Source organism: Corvus moneduloides, chromosome 2 (assembly GCF_009650955.1).
Source record: "Corvus moneduloides isolate bCorMon1 chromosome 2, bCorMon1.pri, whole genome shotgun sequence".
Classification (NCBI taxonomy): Eukaryota; Metazoa; Chordata; class Aves; order Passeriformes; family Corvidae; genus Corvus; species Corvus moneduloides.
Window position 1 is genome coordinate 71,183,997 of NC_045477.1, and position 20,906 is coordinate 71,204,902.

Here is a 20,906-nt window from a genome sequence, read left to right on the forward strand (position 1 = left end):
GTTTTTTACTTTTTGTGGTTTTTACTGGTTTTATTGTTCAAGTGGAAAAAAAACCCAAGTGAAAAAAGTTTAACATAACTATTCAAAAAAAGTTCATTTTCAACATAAGTTCCTCCAGTTTCCTAATCATTCTAGACCAGTAACCACATATCTTGAATTCTGTTCAACTGGCAGTACTGTGACAATTGAAAATGAGGTTGAGATTTAATTACATGCAATTATTACACAAGTATCTACCATATTTCTTCAGACGACATCAAGACTAGAAATGTTATTCCTTAAAGAACACTGGTTTTGTGGAGGGAAAAATATATGTGGAGGTTAAAAATACAGACAGCATCCATTACTGCAGCACCTTCTCTTTTGTGCCACTCATTGGTCTTCAGAGGCCTCAAGGCTTGTTTGCCTTTTGGCTTCAGCTATCTCTCCAAAGAAATCACCCAAATGGTGAATTTGTCATTCCAGAACTTCATGTACATCAAAATGAAGCCTTCACCTGGAGAGACAGGGCATCTATGGACAGAAAGCTTAGTGGCAGAAGTGAGCTGTTCTGCAAAGGAACCTTGAAAAGGACATGCTTAGAAAGGACAACCACAAGAGAACTGGTATGAAAGAACTGCAAGTTTCAGAATCAGCGTGGGGGCCAGGGGAATTATATACACACACACAAAACATAAAAATCAGGTCTTGCATATACCTGAGGAAATCTGTAAAATATATTATCAACACAGTGAAAGAGTTCCTGGTTATTAAAACAGAGTTACATAACATTTATCATGGCAATGGTAAGTTTATGGTAACTTACTGTAAAGCACAGTTCATTGTTGATTTTGGCTTTTTTTTTCATTAAAATCATCTGTTCAATAGTATACAGTCCCTAAACTGAGGGCTACCAAATAGAGCACTTCCCAACTAGCAAAAAACATTACTCATGTTATGTGAAATAGTTCTACAGATGTAAATGAAAATCTCAAGACTCATGCAGGATGACTGCAAGAAAAATAGCAAGGAAGTGAATGTGGGAATAATTTATTACTTTTCTCAAAGACACTAAGTTTTCCCTACATTTTTCAGATACTGATTTCCTGTGCTAAATACAATAACATTTTCAAGAAACATGGTTATAATGAATTTAATATTTCTATTATAAAAACATGTCAGTAAATTCTTCCAGAGGTTAAAGTATTACCTGTATAGTAATTGTGGAATCTGCCCTGCATTCACATCTGTACCATTATTTGATTTCTTGGAACTTTTAAACTGAAATACAACACTGAAAGAAAAACAACCCAATTATTATTCAAGTCATATTAGAGCTCTTCTTTTTCAATAAAAAAATATAGAAAAAAATATCTACCCATCATCTGTAGTAATAGAGGCCTGGCCATGAGATCCACAATCACTGCTAGGTCCTGACACTCTTGCCCAGGCTACATACCACCAGCCAGCTTGCAGGAGTACTGGCTCATCAAACATCATTGCGTATTTCTCTCTGTGAGAAGTAAATTTTTGAAAATGATAGATGTGAATTATTTTTTATCTTAACTTTTAACAAATTACACCCTGATTGTAAAAGAAATTGAGAAGTAATGGACTTAAGCTGTATCTATTTATATTCAAAACTCAAAATTTTTTAATTGAAAAATACTGTAGTAATTAAAAAATAGTAATTCTGAGGACCTACAAATGCCTAAGGCTAGCTTGATTTTGAATTGTGAAAACAATCAGATATCAATGCCAAATACAGTAAGGAGACATTAACTTAAAATAACATACAAAAACCCAATTACATGTAATATATAATACGGCAAGTAAAGTATTAATTATAAGGTACTATATAAAATTAATTTGATTCCAGAAAATGCTTGTAAATTACAAGAACTTATACATGAATTCTTAGTAATTACAATAAATATTAAAGAAAGTAACAGAATATATATTTAGGGGATTGATATGAAAGATTTAAACCTGAAAGAATTAATCATGTATCATTTGAATTTTAAATTACTTCACTACAGGGAATTAAAAAGCAGCTACAACATGGCTAACCCCATCCATATGCACAAAAGAGCTGCTGCAATATTTTGTCTTGTCATCTCATCACAGGAAGATGGGATTTGACTTGGATTTATACAAGAGCAAGAATTAGATTATTTGTTGTCTTTTAATTTAAATACCGTAATGGTTTGGGAATGTATTTGGTGTTTTGCTATTTCCCCACATTCTTTAGAAATTTTATACCACTTGCTACAAAATTCTAATGATGTAGATCATCTCTGTTGATATTTAAAGTGATATTAAAATGTGTATGGGGAAAGTAAAACTAAAGATCAAGAAGCAAGTATAAGTAGGTAAGCTAAACATCTTACCTGGCAGCACAATCATATGCTAAGACATCTGTCTCAGCAAGGAGGTCTCCATCCGTCTCATGGTCTCCCCCATCTGGGCCCAATTCAAACAACTGGTGAAGTTAAGAAAAAGGGTAAAATTGGGAGTTAGAAATCTCATAATACTACTTTTTCCTGTCTGGCAATTCTGGAAACTGTACACTTCTCTTCCTTCCCCTTCCCAAAAATAACTACTACTTCATATCACTGACAGGCAAAATCCCATTTGGAAGTCAGGCATTAACTGTTAAGAAGTAGCAGTTGACGCTTACCTCCCAGCCTTATGTCCAGATATATATTTTAAGTGGGGGAAAAACTCCCTAAATCGTGCAAGAAAGACACAAGCACAGCATCTAAAAAAGGCAAAGTTGGCCAGCAGGTGCAGGTTTTCCATTACAGACTGAAATGTTTATACAGTATAAGATATACTCAACTTCTCTGGAAAGGGACAGCTTGACAGTTTAGCAGAGATAGTTAATATTGCTTGTCTCGGTTGTTGGAGACAAAATTTTAGGAGGAAGCGCTCTGGAATGAGGGCCTCCTCCAAAGGGACTCCTTTTCCTCCATCAATGAGACAAATGGGTCACAAAAAGTGAAAGAGGGAAAAAAAACCCAAACTATTTATTAACACGCAAACAAAACAGGGTAGAACACAATAAAAAAATACAACAAATTCCCAGAGAGGGAACAGACACGTGGGCTCTGACCAGCCGGGGCCACCCTGTGGGCCCACCAGGGGCCACCTCCGCAGGCTCCCCAGATCGGCGAGGAGGGAAGGGAGGCAGTGAGGCAAGGGGAAAGAAAGGTTAAAAACAAGGAAAAACCAACAGAACCTTTTCCCAGCTAGCCAGAACACAAAAAACCAAAAAAGCAGCACAGTGCTCCCAGCGCACTCCCTCCTCCCAAGCCTCGCCAAAACTCTGGAGGCCCTGAGCTGTTGGGCTGAGCTGTTCAACCGCCCCTCACTCGGGTCCCGTGGCTCCGGCCCTACCCCCCGGTAATACCATCCCTGCCCGGCTCCGTGGGGTCCCGCGTGCCCCCACAGCCGCACGGGTGGGTTCAGCAATGCCGTCGGTACCAAAGAGTCCAGAAGGGCATTTGCGTGCGTTCCGCCAGCAGCATTTATTGCTGCTACGCTGGCGAAGGGTGCAGAGGCAAACACCAACATGATCCCACAGCTCACAGTTTTATCTGGGGGTGGGGAAAGGGCAGGACTAGGGAACGGGGACCAGTGGGGAAGCTCTGGGGGAGCGATGAGGGGAGGAGGCTGACAGCCAACCGGGGAATCCAAACTGGGATAGATTCACATAACAGAACATGGCAGCCTGGGAGAAGCCTTTCTGGTCGCCCTAACATGAAGTGGTTCTTGTGGTACTAGGGGCTTGTCTTACTGAGAACTCTCTGTCCCTTGTAATGTATGTTCACTGGCCACCACACCCTGGGTCCATCTGAAAGGCACAGCATCCTTGGGCATTAAGCAGACAGTTAAGGAATAAAGCAGCTTTATAACATCACCCCAGGACACATTATAAACAATTGGTGACTGGGACAAAACATAACACCTTTACTAAGAGAACTTTGTTTTCTTACTCAAAAAAAATTTCTATGGTTTGGTGAGTTTGACAAAGGTCCAAAATACACGTTTATGACTTCTCTTGCAAATACCTACTTAATACACTGTTTATTTCTGGCAAGTCTGGCAAATCTTATCTTAGATGTAAGATAATCCTAAAAAAGTTGAAAATATAATACTGGAGTATTTTAATACCATTATTACCTCTAGTATTTAAAACGCACAACTAACTTTAAGTTTCTTGGCTGTACTTAGTCATTTGCAATTCTCAGTTGTTACATTAAACTAGAATAAAGTGCAACTACTTATTTTGGACTTCCTGTTGACTTATGCAAATGTTATTGCTAAGCATGTGTCATCCATTTCCCTAGAACAACCCTCAATACCTATTCATCTGAAAACAGAGGAAGAAAACTCAATAACCCACTAAATGACAAGTAACAACAATAACATGTTCTGAATATACAAACATCTAATAGAAATCTCAGCTGTAACGTCTTCTTTTACAATTGTTTTTCATGGGGTTACCAAAATCCTTACTGAATATAGGAGCAGAGGACAGCTAACCAAAACCAGAGCTCTGTTACCACAGTGTGTGTTTCTGTGAGATTTATTTATCCAAAGCCAGGTTTATTTATTTTAAAATAATCAGCACACATGCTCCACCTGTAATCATCCCTACACTTGGCACAGAGTTAATTGCATTTGGTGCCGGTTGCTCTCAGTTGAAGAATCCCAGCCCAGAAGCTATCCAGAGAGCAGTCTTAAGAAAGTGGCAGGGAAAATGGAAAGCAATGGCTCCTGATAAGGACTCTTTTTTTGCTTTTGAGAACAGCTCCTCGTGCATCACATAGGATGCGATTTTAACCTGAAGCCCACAACACCAATTTTCTGCTGGTGGACCTTGGAGCTCTGTGTAAATAGATCACAGAAGCATTCGGCCCACTAACATACCTGCCCAAGGTATCTCTAGGATGGCACAGCATTTAGTGAAGGTAAGAATGGGCCAATCCATCACAACAGTAATTCTCAGCTCTCTACTTCATCCACTGTGCCTGCATAATGCTTTACACATACAGTAAACCACTCATTCACCAAGAAATAAAACTAATTGTGGTTTTAGATAGTACTACGGAAGTTTTGATTTTGAGACATAATATTGCTTAAACAAAATAAAAATTCCTACCTTTATTTTAGCAGTGTATTCACCTCTACCACCAAAAAGACCAAGACCACCTAGCAAAATATCTGTATCAGCACAGAAACGGATAGCTTCTACTGAGTGGGCTGAATAACCCCAGCCTCCTCCATGACCTGCAAAAAAAACCCCCAGGGAAAATATAACTAATCTTAGTCTTTTGTTCTGCAAGCTGATCAGCTTTTACTATAAAATTTTAGTGTGTACATACTTTCAAATCTGTTAACAACACTATAGTCTTCTTTAGAATAAACTTTCATTACTGCTTGAGTCTCTTCTTCTGTATTTGCAACACCCATTTTTAAGTCCTGCATAGCAGCCAATGTATCAAGGCAACCTAAAAGAAAGCAACCAAAAAGAACCCAAAATTTCTCACTGCTGATTGAAATGGAAATGAATACTAGTTAAGAAAATCAAAGCAATCTGTTTTGTCCCTAAACCACACACGATACTGAGTAGCTTTATACTTTTGATTAGGTCAAGGGTCATTGCTGCAGAATCTCAAGGATTGCTACTGAAGTCAACTTCATTTAATTTATTATCCAGAATAACAAACGTGATTAAATCTACTTTGCAACTTTTCCAATGGCAAATAAATTGCCAGTGACAATTTTTTCCTTTTTACACTTACAGTATTACCCCAAAAGATTTGAAGTAGTAACTGAATTAGGAGGAGATTTTAAAGTCTTCACAAAAGGTGTTTCATTCATACACATGGGTATGAAACGTGCCTTACTTTGACTCAGACACAAAAAAGTACTGTTCAAGTTGAAAGTTATCCATCTCTAGCACACAACGAAGTGAGCAGGTCAAGGAACAGATGACTTATCACAATCAGTGGACAAGTGAGTTAAAATCACTTCCAAAGCTGTGCTTTGAAGTATAGTTTATACATGAACACAGTGGAATTAATTTTTGCATTTTCAAACTACAAAAAAACCTACAAAAGAAAATCATATTTCTCTTAGTGACTCATTATACAACATTGCAAAGATTATATTTTAATTTTATATACTGCATTTACTTTAAAATAAAAATAACTTATTGAAGAGCACTTTTTCAGGTTTGGGTTCTTTTTTTTTGAGACTCCAGGTTAAGAGCATTTACTTTCATCTGCAGTCTTTCCAAAAAGATCATCTAGGAAGGTCCCTTACTTTATTATGCTGGCATCTAACAAGTTCCACCAGAACTCTAAAATCCTCCAGCATCATTAAGATGGCAGAAGATAATGACATCAGCCAAATTATAAGTGTTAAGAGCAATGGTGAAAGACTACAGTAAAATTTTAACTGAAAAATGTCAGGAAGTTTTTAGATTAGTTTGTTTATACATGAAGTTAGGTTACTTTATTTCATCTAAGGTTCTGACTCATCAACTATAAATGTATACCTAGAATATGCAAAGCTGCATGAGATCTGGTGGTTAGAGCTTTGGAACCTGTTGGCAGAGCAAGTTCTGGGCTCAAAATACTACACCGGGATTGCATGTCTGGAGCTGAGGGAAGCCTGGAATCGGCAACTACTGCATTGTAACTCCACAGTTCCCTGGCATTCGGGCAAAACCTAGAGCAAGAAAAAGCAGAATGAACAAAACCTTTCATCAACTGAAAAAATACAAAATCTAACTGATAATTACATTTTTAAGACATTTAATGTAAAATGTAGATCTGCCAGTATAAATTTCTGAAATTGAGCATCACTACTGCAAATACATGAAAACTTTACTAGCTTAACACTCCAGCAAATGAAAAGATACAAAAACATGATTGTACTTTAAGTCAAACAGTCATATTATGGGTTTAAAAATTTCAGAAAATTTGAGGTCATTTCTCAAAGCTAATAAATGTTAACACAGTATTATCTATTAAGTAGTATGAAGTAACTAGCAAAGTACTAAATAGAATGGCAGATGTGCTCAAAAATTATAAAGATGCCAAGTGAAAGTAAAAGGCTTACCTTCAAATAACAGTAAAAAAATCTTGAGGAATCCAACATATTTTGTTTGGGCTTTTTTAAATGAGTAACATTGCCTCATGAGTTTTTAAGGGATTATAAAAAAGGGCAGCATAAACAAGGGAATACAGAGACTTTCTATAATAGAGATTAACACATAGAAAATGAAATCTTTGAAACCACTATGTAAAAGGAAGAAACAGTAAGAAGACAAGTCTATGGGAGTGTTCTGTATAAGCACAAAAAGCATTTTTACTTGGTACACTTTTAAAAATCTAATGGAGAAAGAAATAGTTTTTTAACTTAAAATATTAAAAGACACCATACGTATTCAGGATTTCAGTAAGATAGCAATGTTCAAATTTATACACACATATGACATTACACAACTGCTTGAATTTCACTAAAAGATTAAGTCACAAAGCTTTGAAGAAATGTTTAAAATGTATGTCATCAGAATTCTGTTTCTGTACAAGAAACTGAATCCATCATTTAAAAAGGCATGAATTAGAATGTCCAGAAATAACAATATACCAAGTATTTAACTACTAATAGCCTAATTATTAACATGTCTCTTCTTCGGACTGTTTTAGAATTTTCTATTGAACAAGAATGGAATATAACAGAGAAATAAATCCACTCTTCTGTTAAGTATTTAAGCTCTAGATTTAGGTCTACAGTCCCCAAAATACTGCAAGACTGTAAAACACCTCAATTCATGTTTACCCATCATAAAAATCTAACATGACTTTGGACTTCCTCAAGCTGAACAACCATTTTATTGTCTACAAGTTGAGTATCATTACCTTGCCTCCTGTGAAACTTGCTGCGTTCCCATGGACATTGATAACTGAGTTTTTTCACTCATTGAGTCTTTCAGTGGATTTAAACATGCTGAAAATACAGAGCTCTAAGGGATATGGGTGCTACTCTTATCTCTAATGTCAGCATAATTTAAGTAAGAACTGGTACTTAGCCCATGAGATTGAACCAATCCTGGGCTTGTGCATAATGCAGAACTGCAACCATGCAAGGTACTTCCAATGTCATAAACAAATGTGTTAGGCAAACACATGCTTCCATGTTAATTTGCTGTTAAATTCTTGAATTTCAATTTTGGATGAAGATATTCAAAGTAGCATGCAAGTAGCTTTTAAAGACATGATCCTATGAGATACAGTCTTTTCCAGATGAATGCCAACTACCTGGTTCCCTGCATTACTCTAACTTGTTTTGTTCAAACAATTTAAACATCATCAATTTCTTGAACTCAGAAGGAAGTTCAGATTTCTCTCCTAAATCCTAGCTAACATAGCTTTTAAATTGTTACAGAAGAACGGGATGTTATTATTCTGCTTTGGAACAAAGGCTTATTATCTACACTTGCTCAAAGACTCCATTCCAAAGACTGAAATAAATACAGTTAGTCTGATGTCTATGCCATCTAAAGAAACACCTTTACTTTAACCTCCCAAAACGTCAGAACTGAAAAAAAAATACCATTGCTCCACCCCTTCTTCTATTCAAGTCTTAACCACCAATACCTAACAGAGGAGCAGTTTAAGACACACACATATGGCAGCTGAATATGGCAGGGAAGTTATTCAGTCAAGAGTTAAGTAGATGGAGAAGAGGGAATAAAGAGAGTAATGAAACAGAACAGATTAAAATCCCCAAAATATTATGAGACTGGAATGAGAATGATGCAAAAAAGAAATTTAAAAAATGCAGGCAAGAGAACATGTTTGTTTTGGGCTTACTTGAACAAACCATCCAAAAAACGTGAAAAATATTTATGGAAGACTAAAAATTGTTTTTCATTTACTGGGAAAATAATTAATGAGTAAATTTAATAATCAAATCTCCAGCCTCGCAAAATATTTTTTAAAGGATTTCTCTATTACTAGTTTAATAGCTGTAATCCACACTTGCCTCCAAATAACATCATAGACAGGATCCAGACACACACCAGAACCTTGAAGGTCTTCCTGCTCAGAATCATTGAATGTTTTGCAACTGCCATCTACTTTGTTTATCAGAAGACATTTAAAAGGAGGAGGTTCTGATATTGAAGCTGGTACCAAACCTAGATTAGGGAGCAAAAAGAGCAAACAAACGTGAAGACTCCACTCATTATTGCTCCATGCTTAGAAAATGCCATTTAATACAGTAGGGAAGAACAGATATACTGCTACAACAAAAAACTAAAGATTAGTAAGATCTAAATGCAAGTGAAGGTTAAGACTTTTACATTATTATTTTTAATAAAAAATATATTTCTAAAGAAGCCAGGATCATCATATGCAGTAAAACTAGAAGGCCAAAATATTTTCATTCCTTCCATTCCTGTTTTTGACTTGTTGCTCCCTCTATTGTTTACACAACTGAACTCATTTTTTTCCTCCAGTACTTCTATGAGCATTTAAAATAATAAAGAAGAGTTCTTGCCTATTATATGCCTGCTTGCAAATATCTCTGATGTAGCAAGCACATGAGAATTAATGAGAGCTTCGTCGATCCGGAGAAAAGTCTGGTCTCCACTCGCTCCAATCCATGTAGCTTTGCGCCCATATTTGGAGCCTATATTAGGCATAGGTGCTGGTTTTGCATTCCAGTAGGGCATATCCAGAATTGGTCTGCCAAGCTGACCTTTCTGTAGAAAGAATGCAAGAATCAGTGAGTGACAATAAGTCTGAAAGATAAATTACTTCAATAGTTTCATCATACAAAACTGCTAAACTGGAAAGACTTTACCACAAAACTACCTTCAAAATGCAATGGCTGGTCCAAGCGAAGCGTTACGTATTTAACTACAAGGAACAAGTTACTGACAGATATACTCCTCCCTTTTCAATTACGTTTTTGAGAAAACTTTTTGTTAAATGCAACTCAAACTCTCCATCATGCATAAACCTCCTCTCCATCTTCAGAATCAAACATAAAAGTATTATTTTCCTACAATGTTCAATATCTGATTAACATCAGTGATAAACAAGGAATACATTCATACGAAAAAAAAATCTATCTTCAGATAGAGACAGTCTAAGTTCCACTCAATTCTGAACTTATACCGACTAAGTTTTTTAGAGCAAATACCTCTCAAAAGCACCTAGAAATCGATAGCTCAAGTTTGACTTGCTCAAAGAAAAGCATAAAGTGCCTCAGCGAGCACCTCTACACATGCTCGTGAACACTTATCTGGAGATCTAGGGCCATACCTCTATGTATAACTAGTTACTGAGATGGACCAACAGTTCCCAATGCTGCACCTAAGAATGTAGAAAGAACTGCTGCAATAAACCTGCTCAGGCTCCATCTACCTCCCCCTCAGGCACAGAAAATGTACTGCATGCCAAAGAAGTGATGAGAGAAAAGAAACATGTATATACAGCAAATGTCTTCTGTCCAGCATGTTACTAATTTTTCTTTCTTCATATTGTAGGTAAATCTAGTGAAGACATTTTCAAGTAACATGCTTTGTTTTGATTTTGTCCTGATTATGAAGCTTTCAGCAAACTTTCAAGCACTAAAATATTAAAACCAGACACAAAAACCAAGTGGTCTAAATATGGCCTAAACCTATTTTTTCTTTTAGAGAATGGAAAAAACCCTCAGTCAACTGACAAGGTTTTCTATCCCATTTCTGAGAGTGAACTTTTTTCAGAGGCCAGGTTTCACTGCAAGACAACAAAGCTTAAACCTTTACATGTCCGTGTCAGTTTTGACAGGAACACAGACACCAAAGCTCTTGCTTAAAGTTTGAAAAACAACAAAATATTACTCACTTTTAATTTAAAATATGACTTTTTGCTTCCAAAATTTCAGCCTTCACTTTTTAATTTTTTTTTTTTTTTTGGTTAAAAGATTTCAAAAGGTTAAATTTCTCTTCTGTTGTGTTTGGAAGTACATAGCTTTTAAAGCATGTAAAAATAGCTCAATACCTATTTTCTAGCTTTTGCAAAAAAGACACCAATAAAAACATTAGAGGGAACGTGAAAACAACAGATTACTGCAGAGATCGCTATGAGGGGCATCTTTGCAATCACAGGGAGGCACAAAGGGAAGTAAACAATGTTTAAATGCTAATTTAGTGAAAATAAGAATGAATTCCACATGGACATGGGAAAATATACACCATGTGAATATGAAAGAAGACTACTGGAGTTGTGCTGTGTTATACTGAGCAATAATCCCTCCCCTCAAGTGCAAGCAGAACTTCTGCAACTCGCTGCAGTTTCTATGAAAGAAACCAGGGCACCTTTTTCTATCAAATGGAGACAGGTAATAGAATAGGCAACATTTACTTAGAATCAAGCTTGAAACAGTTAAGTTTGAGAAAACTGGTGCACCTTATAAAATAACAGTTTTAAATCACCATCTTCATTAATATAAAAAACCCACCAAGAATTCCTGGCATTATGCTTTTCTAACCAGAACAATGTTAAAGGCTACATTTTAAAATATAACAGGCATAAAAGACATGCAGAAGTCATACATAGTTCTATAACAGCAAGTATAAGCCACGTTGGAAGGTCTCTGAACAATACATTAACTACTAGCTTATTCCCATAAGTAAGTAACATTTCCTTACAGAGAAACTTCCAAATGTGAAAACCTGGCCATCCATTAAGAGAATAGCTGTATGGTTGCTCCCAGCAGTAACTTGTGTACTAGGACCTGGTAATGCTTGCACCAGAGTGGGACATCCCCTAAATAAAAATAAATTAATTCTATATCAATACATGGTCATGTAGCATTTAAAACATACAGTAGCATTACAAATATTTCAATCACTGTAATATATCCACTTGATTCACATACTATAGCAAATCAGAGCCAAGAAACAGCTTACATATTAAAACAGAGGTTTGAAAGACTGCACCAGGTAGTTAAGTTTATGCCCTTCTGCTACAGGAAAATCGATCAAGGACCCTCTCTTCAGTTAAACTCATAAATTAGCGTAGAATAAGAATTATTAATTTAATATACAATTGTAGAATTACAGCTGTGTAGATACAATAATATAGTGTAATAATAAACGTGTACATTTTTGTATGAATACAAAATATATTGCAATGAAATGCAGCAGTAGAATATGTGGTGAGAACTCTACTTAAGCAGTTAAAAAACCCCTGAAAGCAATCGAAGCCTTATATGGCTGATACACTAATACAGTTACCAGAAGCAATACTGCTACAGCCCTCTTAAGATCACTGGCTAGGGAATTATAAAAGAAATAAAGGTCTACTCCTATCCATCAGCTCCTCTCCCATCAAACTCAGACTCAATAAAGAATAGACCTCTTCCAGACTATTTTCCAGAGAGATATGAAAAGGTCTAATCCATTTGTCTCCCAAATATGGACAGGCATAAGAAAATAAACTTTCCATTTCAGTAAAAATGAAGGAAAAAACGTTCAAGATACACAGCAAATTTGAACTGATGACTTAAAACTGAAAGATCACAAGAGATAAAAAGTAGTATGCGATACCAAATTTTGATTTCAATCCCAACAAACTGAACAGAAACCTACAAGACTTTGAATCCCATAATGAACATCTACCTAGACTTCAAATTTCCTGTGGAGTTAGAAAGACTGTGAATTTGAAGAACAAGTTAATCCCACAAAATTTTATGTTTGGAAATTAGGCTTGGAGTTATACAGACGATAACAGCACTATTTGAACTTGCTTTCAAACACAGCCTTTCAAAATTAGGCTAATCTAAAATAAGAACAGGTTGTTTTACACTGGAATAAAAAAGGGTCAGCCCACAGTTACCTAGTGATTGTTTAGCAGCTGCTGTGCAAAAAGATAGTTCATCTCAAAGTTCTGATTCTGGCTGAATTACAGGTAAAATAGAAGTCAAGAAAGTATGAGGAAGGTGAATTATCATGTGTTCAGCAGAAAAAGGATAGATGGGAAGATGTGAACAGGTAAGAGATATGAAAATGTGGAACAGAGGAATGCAGCATGAAGATAGGTTGATGACCTGAAGAAGAAGGAACATAGGCTCACAGCAAAATTATTCTTTGGTGGTAAATGTAGCTTTCAGCGGGTGACTAGCGAAGATGCAGGGACTGAAGGGCAGAATAAAATAAAACAGAGAACGTATACCATGACAAATCTACGATAATAACTCAAATTTAGGAGCTTTCTTGGTCTACAGGCACAAGGATTTGGACATCACTATGATTATACACAGACACAGAGCAAAGTTTAGCAACACCAATGATGGAATTTTAAAAACAAAAAGTTTACATTTGCCTCTCATTAAGGAAACTCAAAAAGACATCAAAATATAAATAAAACATAACTAGTAACTAATCCAAAAGCATTCCTGTTAAAAGGAAGTATTTTTATCACAAGGGGTTTTTTTTCTCCTCACTTAAAATTATGATAGTTGCAGGCACAGAATATCAATCATAAGTTTATAAAAAAAGCAAATATTTCACCTTTTTGATGCTTAAAAACTAAGCTATTATCATCATAACTATTTATCTTTCTGCTTTTCCAAGTGAATCTATCAGCAAAGCTATATGAATGCTGTGTTTCATAGCCTCTTGGCAACAGCAGAACAAAATCAAATCAGCACCTAATGTGGAGAGATGAAATCCATTATCCTCTTAAATGGCTTTTTAATTAAGATCACCCAGCTTTTGGAATGGCCAACTACAATCTATCAGTTCGTTTACAGAAAAAAATGTTTAAGGTACTTGACTACATCACAAAATAAACGTGAATTGCAGAAAACTAGTTTTCACTTCGTTAAAGGAAAAAGGATTTCAAAAAATACAGTAAGCCAGTTTGACTAGTGCACATGGAATTTACAGTCTGTGATACTATTGAGTATTTCCCTATCCCTCCAAAACTCAAGACAGGAAAGCTCAGAATAGACACTGTGGAGTCTGAGAGACTCTGGGCAAAGTTTTAACAACCAAGGTTTCTCCATTTGAATCAAAGAAAACAAGGACTATTCTTCTGGGATGGAGTGGAAGGACATGCTGGTCTTAAAGTCACAGAATCTTTGGCTTCTGGATATGACACAGATCAATCACAAAAGACCAACCTCAGCTATACAGAAAGTAAACTGAGATCCCTTGGGAAAACGTAACAACTGTTGAATAATTGAGCAGACGTACATGCATCAGCTAACTCAGGATCCTGAAGAAGGTCCAGATGCATTCTGGCTGTCCACATGGGAACCCTCTTCCATCCCGAAGGGTAGGCATTTCTGAGAGCAGCTGTAATCTTTGAAAATTCATCATGCATGACCTGTTCGAACAATCGCTGTCCATGGTACTTATGCAGCCAACAGCTGCCTGCCAGGTCCCAGAACAAGTCACTTGGGGCAGCTGACCATGGTGCTGTAAACACGGGCTCACTGGGAGCTGTTACTGTGTAGCGGCTAAAAGGAAACCAGTAGCAATTTCTGTTCCTTGCAAGCAGAGTTGGACAATTTCATTACAGAGAAAACGGAGATTTTTGTACTTCAGAGATGACTCCATTTTAGAGGAAATTTAGTGAAAAGATGTAAATATGACCTGCACTCCACCACTGGAGTAAAATAATCAGAAAATGCACCTAGAAACAGGGTCCTAACAAACAGATGATGGAACACTTTTTTCCCCTCCTAGAGTTATTAATAGGATATAGTCTCTATTCTCTATCTTCAAGCTGAACATAGCAGACCATCTAGGGAAGGTCTGATCAGTTTTGTTTTGTTATTGTTGAACCTTTGGAAGCAAAATCCTATCTAGATCATATCACTTCAGTCATTCCATTTCTAGAGCTTGACTGTCAGGTCACGTGCTTGCTACTGGAGTGCTGAAGTCAAGAGTTTGTACGTAAAAACGCAGAAAAATTTTGAACTATAACAGAAAGATCATGGAGTTTTAAGTTCCAGCTTCTTGAGAGAAGCATCAGTAACAAACAGGCCTTCGCTTACCTGACCACAATACATGCTATTTTCCACCAAGACTAGATACTGCAAAGCATTTCTTGCTTCCACTGAGTTTCTATACACCAGCATCTAATTTGAGAATATAAGCACAGACTGACAAACCTTTCATGTAGTGAATAGCTCATCAACAGCTGCCATTGTGGATTTTACAACAAAAAGCCTACACAGACTAATTTAGTGGTTCCAGCTTACTGATAAGGCATGTAATCTACCTCATTCCTACTGAAGTAGAGGAAGAATTTGTGGTGTTTACAATACTCTAATAGAGGAGTCCAAAATTCCCTTAATTAAGGAGAAAGGCAAGTCTGAACAGGTGTCCAGAATTCAAAAAACTTGAAGACTTTTAAAAATACAGTCTCACTACTAAATCTTTATACTGCAAAACAAGTGTCTCTGAAAGGATGCCTAAATAACACTTTTTTTTTTCCCTCCTCTCTCTTCTCTCTCTCTCAGAAAATACAGTGGAGTATCAGTTCCTGCATTCAGAAGATGATGCTCTTCCTGAGGTCAATACAGGCAATGTGACACACTGCATGACTGACATACCACTGACCTGGCAGGAGCTGGCCATCTGAGCACCACTGCGTCCCAACTGAGGTGGAACTCTGCATAAGGATTCCCTGTTTCCTTCTCTGAATCCCTTACTGTGAGGACAGAGGAGAGATCTCTACTTAAAGCTGGAAAAAGAAGTACATCAATGAAGAAATTATAATTTGAATGATGGTGCTAAATAGCAATATAGTACTATAGCCAGTTCTCATGCATAGGACATACTCCAAATTTCTTCCAGGCTTTTTTCAGACACTTTCTAGGGTCTGATGTAGAATGATACAACGGTCAGTGCCAAGTCACTTGTACCACCTCAGCTTCTACTTCTGGTCAAGCATTATCCTGCAGCACAAGATTTTTCATATTCTTCTCTAGGATCTCACTTGGAACTACATTTGGTCTTCATCCAGTTTCTATCTAAATAAGCAACAGATGTAGGGATTTACCACCTGAAACACTGACAAATACAGCAGATAGCTCCAAAGCCTTCTGAAAAGCCAAGTGATTTCATCAAAGCTGGAAATAGGTGACAGTAAGTTACCAGTATTCTTCAGTCTTTAAGACAGAAACTGGCCTTATTCTAATAGCGATTTGAATTGCTAGTTTAAGCCATTGTTCCTTGGAACAACTACCCAAGAATTTCCAAGAAGGAAAAACAAACTACTTGTCTGTGGTATGACTCCACCACAGCCAGAAACACAGACTGTATTCACCAGTGTAATGCCAACTGAGTAGGGGTAACAGTTCAGAGACTACTATGAGGCACAGCAGCCAATAAAAGGCAACATTTCCAATATACTTTCTTTCTTCCCTCTCCCCCTTTGGTTTAGTGAATCCAATGCAAGTTTTAAGATGATGAAGATTTCTTCAGGAACTTGACAAAAGAAAAGGTTTTGAAGTCTTCAAAGAGATTAGGAGGATAGATGTTCATTAATTTTCACCTGGCTGCTACAAGAGAAATGAAAGAACTGAAGACAGGTCATGGATGCTCTGCTCTGTATGCCTTTTACATAAGGATACTGAGCATTACTGGACATACACAAAGTCTCAAAGATTCCTACTATGGAAACCCCTGCTGTGTGCACTATATGGCATATGTACATGTCCAAAGACCTTAATCACATTTCCTTTTATGACAGGACACCTTTTTTTATTTACTTTAATGAATAGATGAGACTCTAAGCATGAGACACTAAGGGTGAGATTGAGCCTCACATTAAAGACACCTATGCTGTCACTGTAGTCAATGGAGATCAAGTTTACAGAGTTACTAAGCTTGCCTAAAGCATGTAAGCAGTGGCTGGTTAGTCAAGTAAGTCTCTGTGCTCTGTTGACTTCCCTATTTCCACTGACCATAGAGAAATCGCACATCACTCTTCTGCCAACACCCAAAACAAGTGACTACAAAACACAGCTGAGACCAAAGCTTAGAGACTTCATTTGGGAGATAATTGATGAGCAAAAGATGAGACTTTATCATAACTGAACTGAGATTAGCTCAGTTGGTCAGAGCACAGCGCTAGTAAGGCCAAAGTTGTGGGTTTGATCCTCATACAGGCCATTCACATAGGAGTTGGACTCAATGATCCTTGTGGGACCCTGCCAACTCAGAATATTCTGTGATCTGTGATTATTCTGTGAACCCTTATCAATGATGAAACAGGAACAGGTTGATCTAGGTTTACAATATCATACTATTTGAGTTATTGTATATGCAGTATTTTACAGAAATAATGAAATCTTAATGAGACTTCAATGTAATTCTCATATACGCAGGGAGGATTAAAGGGACAGAAGTCTTTCAAACTATTATCAAAGCAATGCTAGTAACTATGCACAGAAGCTTTCATGTATTAAATAAATTACTTATACTGTACAAGACTACTGTTACAGTATCTATATTCAGGGGCTTATGGGGAGTAAGTGCAGCACAAGAGCTTTTCAACTTTTTTTGGTCTATATTTGAATTTTCACACTTGCCAGCTACAGAGAACCAGAAATTTAGCCACTACTTATGCAGCAGTAAAGTAATACACAATCGTGTCCTTTTATTACCAGCTTACCTGGAATTAACATCACCATGTCCAAGCTGACCATGCTGCCCATATCCAAATGTGTAAACATCACCATTCTCCATCAAAACCACTGAAAAACAACAAAGCATTTTTCTGACATACACACATGACATAGCACTGCACCAGTGCTGGTTACCCTTCTGAGTAGCAGTTAATGATTCCTAAGAGACTCAGACAAGATTCCACAACCCATCACAACTAGCACCTCTATGCAGGAGTAGAGCTCTGCCATGCAGATGTTTTAAACTGACTCCAAAATTTCTTACAAGCTCTGATGTAACTCAATATACGATACTTATAGTCCTTTTCACCACTGAAGGACAGTGAGTTGCCTTTCATTACTGGAATCAGGGAGGTGATGTGGGGATTTGGGTGGTGATCTTACTTTAGAGCATGTACGGAAATGGCACAAAATGCGTCAGGGAAGGTTTAGGCTGGATATTAAGAAAAGGTTCTTCACCCGGGGGTGGCTGAACACTGCAATAAGCTCTCCAGGGATGTGGTCACAAAAGGCTGACAGAGTTCAGGAAGTGTTTGGACAATACTCCCAGGCACATGGTGTGATTCTTCGAGATGGTCCTGTGCAGGACCAGGAGTTGGACTCGATGATTCTTGTAGATCCCTTTTAACTGAAGATATTCTGTCTCTATGACAGTGTAGCAGGCTACAAAATAAACCCTGCTACGTTTTCAACTTTTAACAGTCCTGCATACATCCATATTAAAAATTGAACAAAAAGCAGTGAAGACACAGATGAAAACCTTAAAAAATAAATCTGTATTATAATTAACACTGATTTATTTGTTTTTACCTGAATGGTGAAATCCACAACTGACTTGTACAGCTCGCAGTTCACAGTCAAAGCGGACAGCCCCTGGTGGATAAGTTGTGATTTTGCTGGCATCCTTCTCACCTCTTTCTCCACTTCCATCTATAAACAAAACTTACAATTATATCCTATGCATTCCAATAAAGTTGTATTAGAAGAATGAATAGAACAAGGATAATAAATAACTCCCCACTCCGCCACTTGTCCAGCAGAAGAGAGAACTCACAGAGTAGCAAGAGAGACAGCCCAAAATGCTTCAAAGCAGATGTGGAAAGACAACAGAAACTCTATTTCTGAACAATGTACTACAAAGGTACACATTGGAAAATATCCTCTAAAGCAGAAACTTCCCCAAGAGCAGACAAAAAGAACCAGCAAAACAGAAAATTCAAACTTCAGAAGCTTTACTTGATAGCCATCATTTCATTCTTCAATAAGGTAGCATTATTAAGTAGGCAACACTGTAGTTAAACTCAACAGGTATAGCCTAGCCTATCTTTTCCAACTACTACACTTTAAGGAGTTTAGTTGACTCCAACTCGGCCACAGAGGCCCTGTTTTAAGTAGCTGTCAATTACTTACACAGCTCATTTCTAACAATGCAGACAATTCACAAAGAGTGTGTCTGCTGTCTTTTAGACATAATTTCTGTGATTTCCTTTAATAAGCATGTATGTATTTAGTAAGTATGAAGTACATTATTGGTTCCTAAAGCCAAACTGCCTCCATATTGGACAAAAGTACAGAAGTGCAATATATTATTCCTAAATTTCTTGCAATACAGCAGCATATCTTCTCCAGAAATCAGAATGTTTCTATCATCTATTAAACTTTAGTCACACTATCTAGCATAGAGAAAAGATAGAAATATCTTAAGTGAAAAATAACTGCACATAAAGACTGCACTATCTCTCTGTGATAATTCTGAGTACTGCCCTATTAACAAAACTGATACAGGGAAACAACTGCTGCTCAAACAATTCAAGGTGTTGTTAATTTAGATCTATACTTAGAATTTCTACATGTTTTTAATAAAATCCAGCTTTTATACATATAGCTCAAAATTTTCTTTTTATTGCAGAGAAACTGCTGATACAGTAAAGTCATTTCACACTTTTATTACATACCAGTTTTAAAAAATCTTACTGTTCTAAGAACAAAGCTATTTTCTAGTGATGACTTGAGTATAGAAATTACATTAATATGCATATAGTTCACATCTGTAAAGGAACAGTGTGTGTAGGTGCTAGTGCTTTCGAAGAATTAGGTTTAAAAGCATAGGTAAAGTATCCCTTTGAAACATGCACTACATGCTGGGTATGTAAGAAATGGATATGTAGTAAAAAAAACCCCTGTCTCTCAGAATTGCCATGGGATTTTTGAGGTTGTGTACTACCAGACTGCACACAAATTAGAAGAAATGTTTCTGAAGGTCTGTGTGCCGCTTTCTTTGGTATAAATAACAAAAGCAAATACAAAGAGACTGACTCACCATTTAACAACAACCACAGTCACAAAATTAGTTCTTCCTAGTCCTGTAATTCTGCCTTAAGCAGCTCACAGTATTTAACAGTTTGACTACTTCTCAAATACAATACCTTTGAACTTTTTATGCCTACTTTTGCATTAAACTCTACATGCCCTACCTACTGCTTCTCCATTTCATACAAGCTTTTCAGATCGAAACAGAGAAAAGCTAATTCTTCTGGAAGTCACCTGTGGCCACCATCTCCCCTCCTCCCTCAGACACCACTGACTAATGAAAAATGTGAGCTCTCCCACTGCATAAATGCACTTGAATAATCAGCTGCCAGGAATACACATGTCCAGTAAGAATGTGTCATGGCTGCAAGCACCTCCTACAGTGAAACACACTGGGCATGGAGCAACCACATCACCTATGCAGTCACATTAGCAGCAGCAGGTGTCTTCTGGTCATGTAACAACAGAATATCAAGTGATCTGCAGAAACTTAAAGAGGCACACGTGCATTTTCTGCCTCATTGTAAGAAAAACATCCTGCTCTAAAGGGCTTCAAAAACTACTCATAAAAAGTTGAGGATTGCTGTTTTCTCAGTTGATAAATGTGATACTACTTTTAAATGAAACATGATTCTAGATATATTCCCATTTTCTCCAAAGTTGTAAATGAAAGCATAATGCATACTCCCCTTGACGAAACACTATATATTAGTGTGCAAGATGTAGAGACAAGTACCTCCACATGAAACATGTTTTGCAAATCCTTATCTGAGAAATAAAATTATTTTAAAGGATAAAGTTTTACAAAGTTGGCATTTTCAATTTCCAAAGCAAACTTCTCAAAGGCTCTGAGAATGCAGGAATAGAAGCAACTGTCTTTCAACCATATCTTACTTTGT

General features: G+C 36.9%; 1 protein-coding gene across 1 annotated transcript in view; it reads right to left on the reverse strand.

Moving 5' to 3' along the window:
• MYCBP2 (MYC binding protein 2) overlaps positions 1 to 20,906 on the reverse strand; it is a 382,709-nt gene that overhangs the window by 293,972 nt on the left and 67,831 nt on the right. Inside the window, 11 exon segments of the mRNA XM_032099995.1 lie at positions 1,190 to 1,273; positions 1,358 to 1,492; positions 2,370 to 2,461; positions 5,147 to 5,274; positions 5,370 to 5,495; positions 6,548 to 6,720; positions 9,043 to 9,196; positions 9,559 to 9,763; positions 11,702 to 11,819; positions 17,685 to 17,766; positions 18,508 to 18,627. Coding sequence (XP_031955886.1) covers positions 1,190 to 1,273; positions 1,358 to 1,492; positions 2,370 to 2,461; positions 5,147 to 5,274; positions 5,370 to 5,495; positions 6,548 to 6,720; positions 9,043 to 9,196; positions 9,559 to 9,763; positions 11,702 to 11,819; positions 17,685 to 17,766; positions 18,508 to 18,627 — 1,417 coding nt within the window.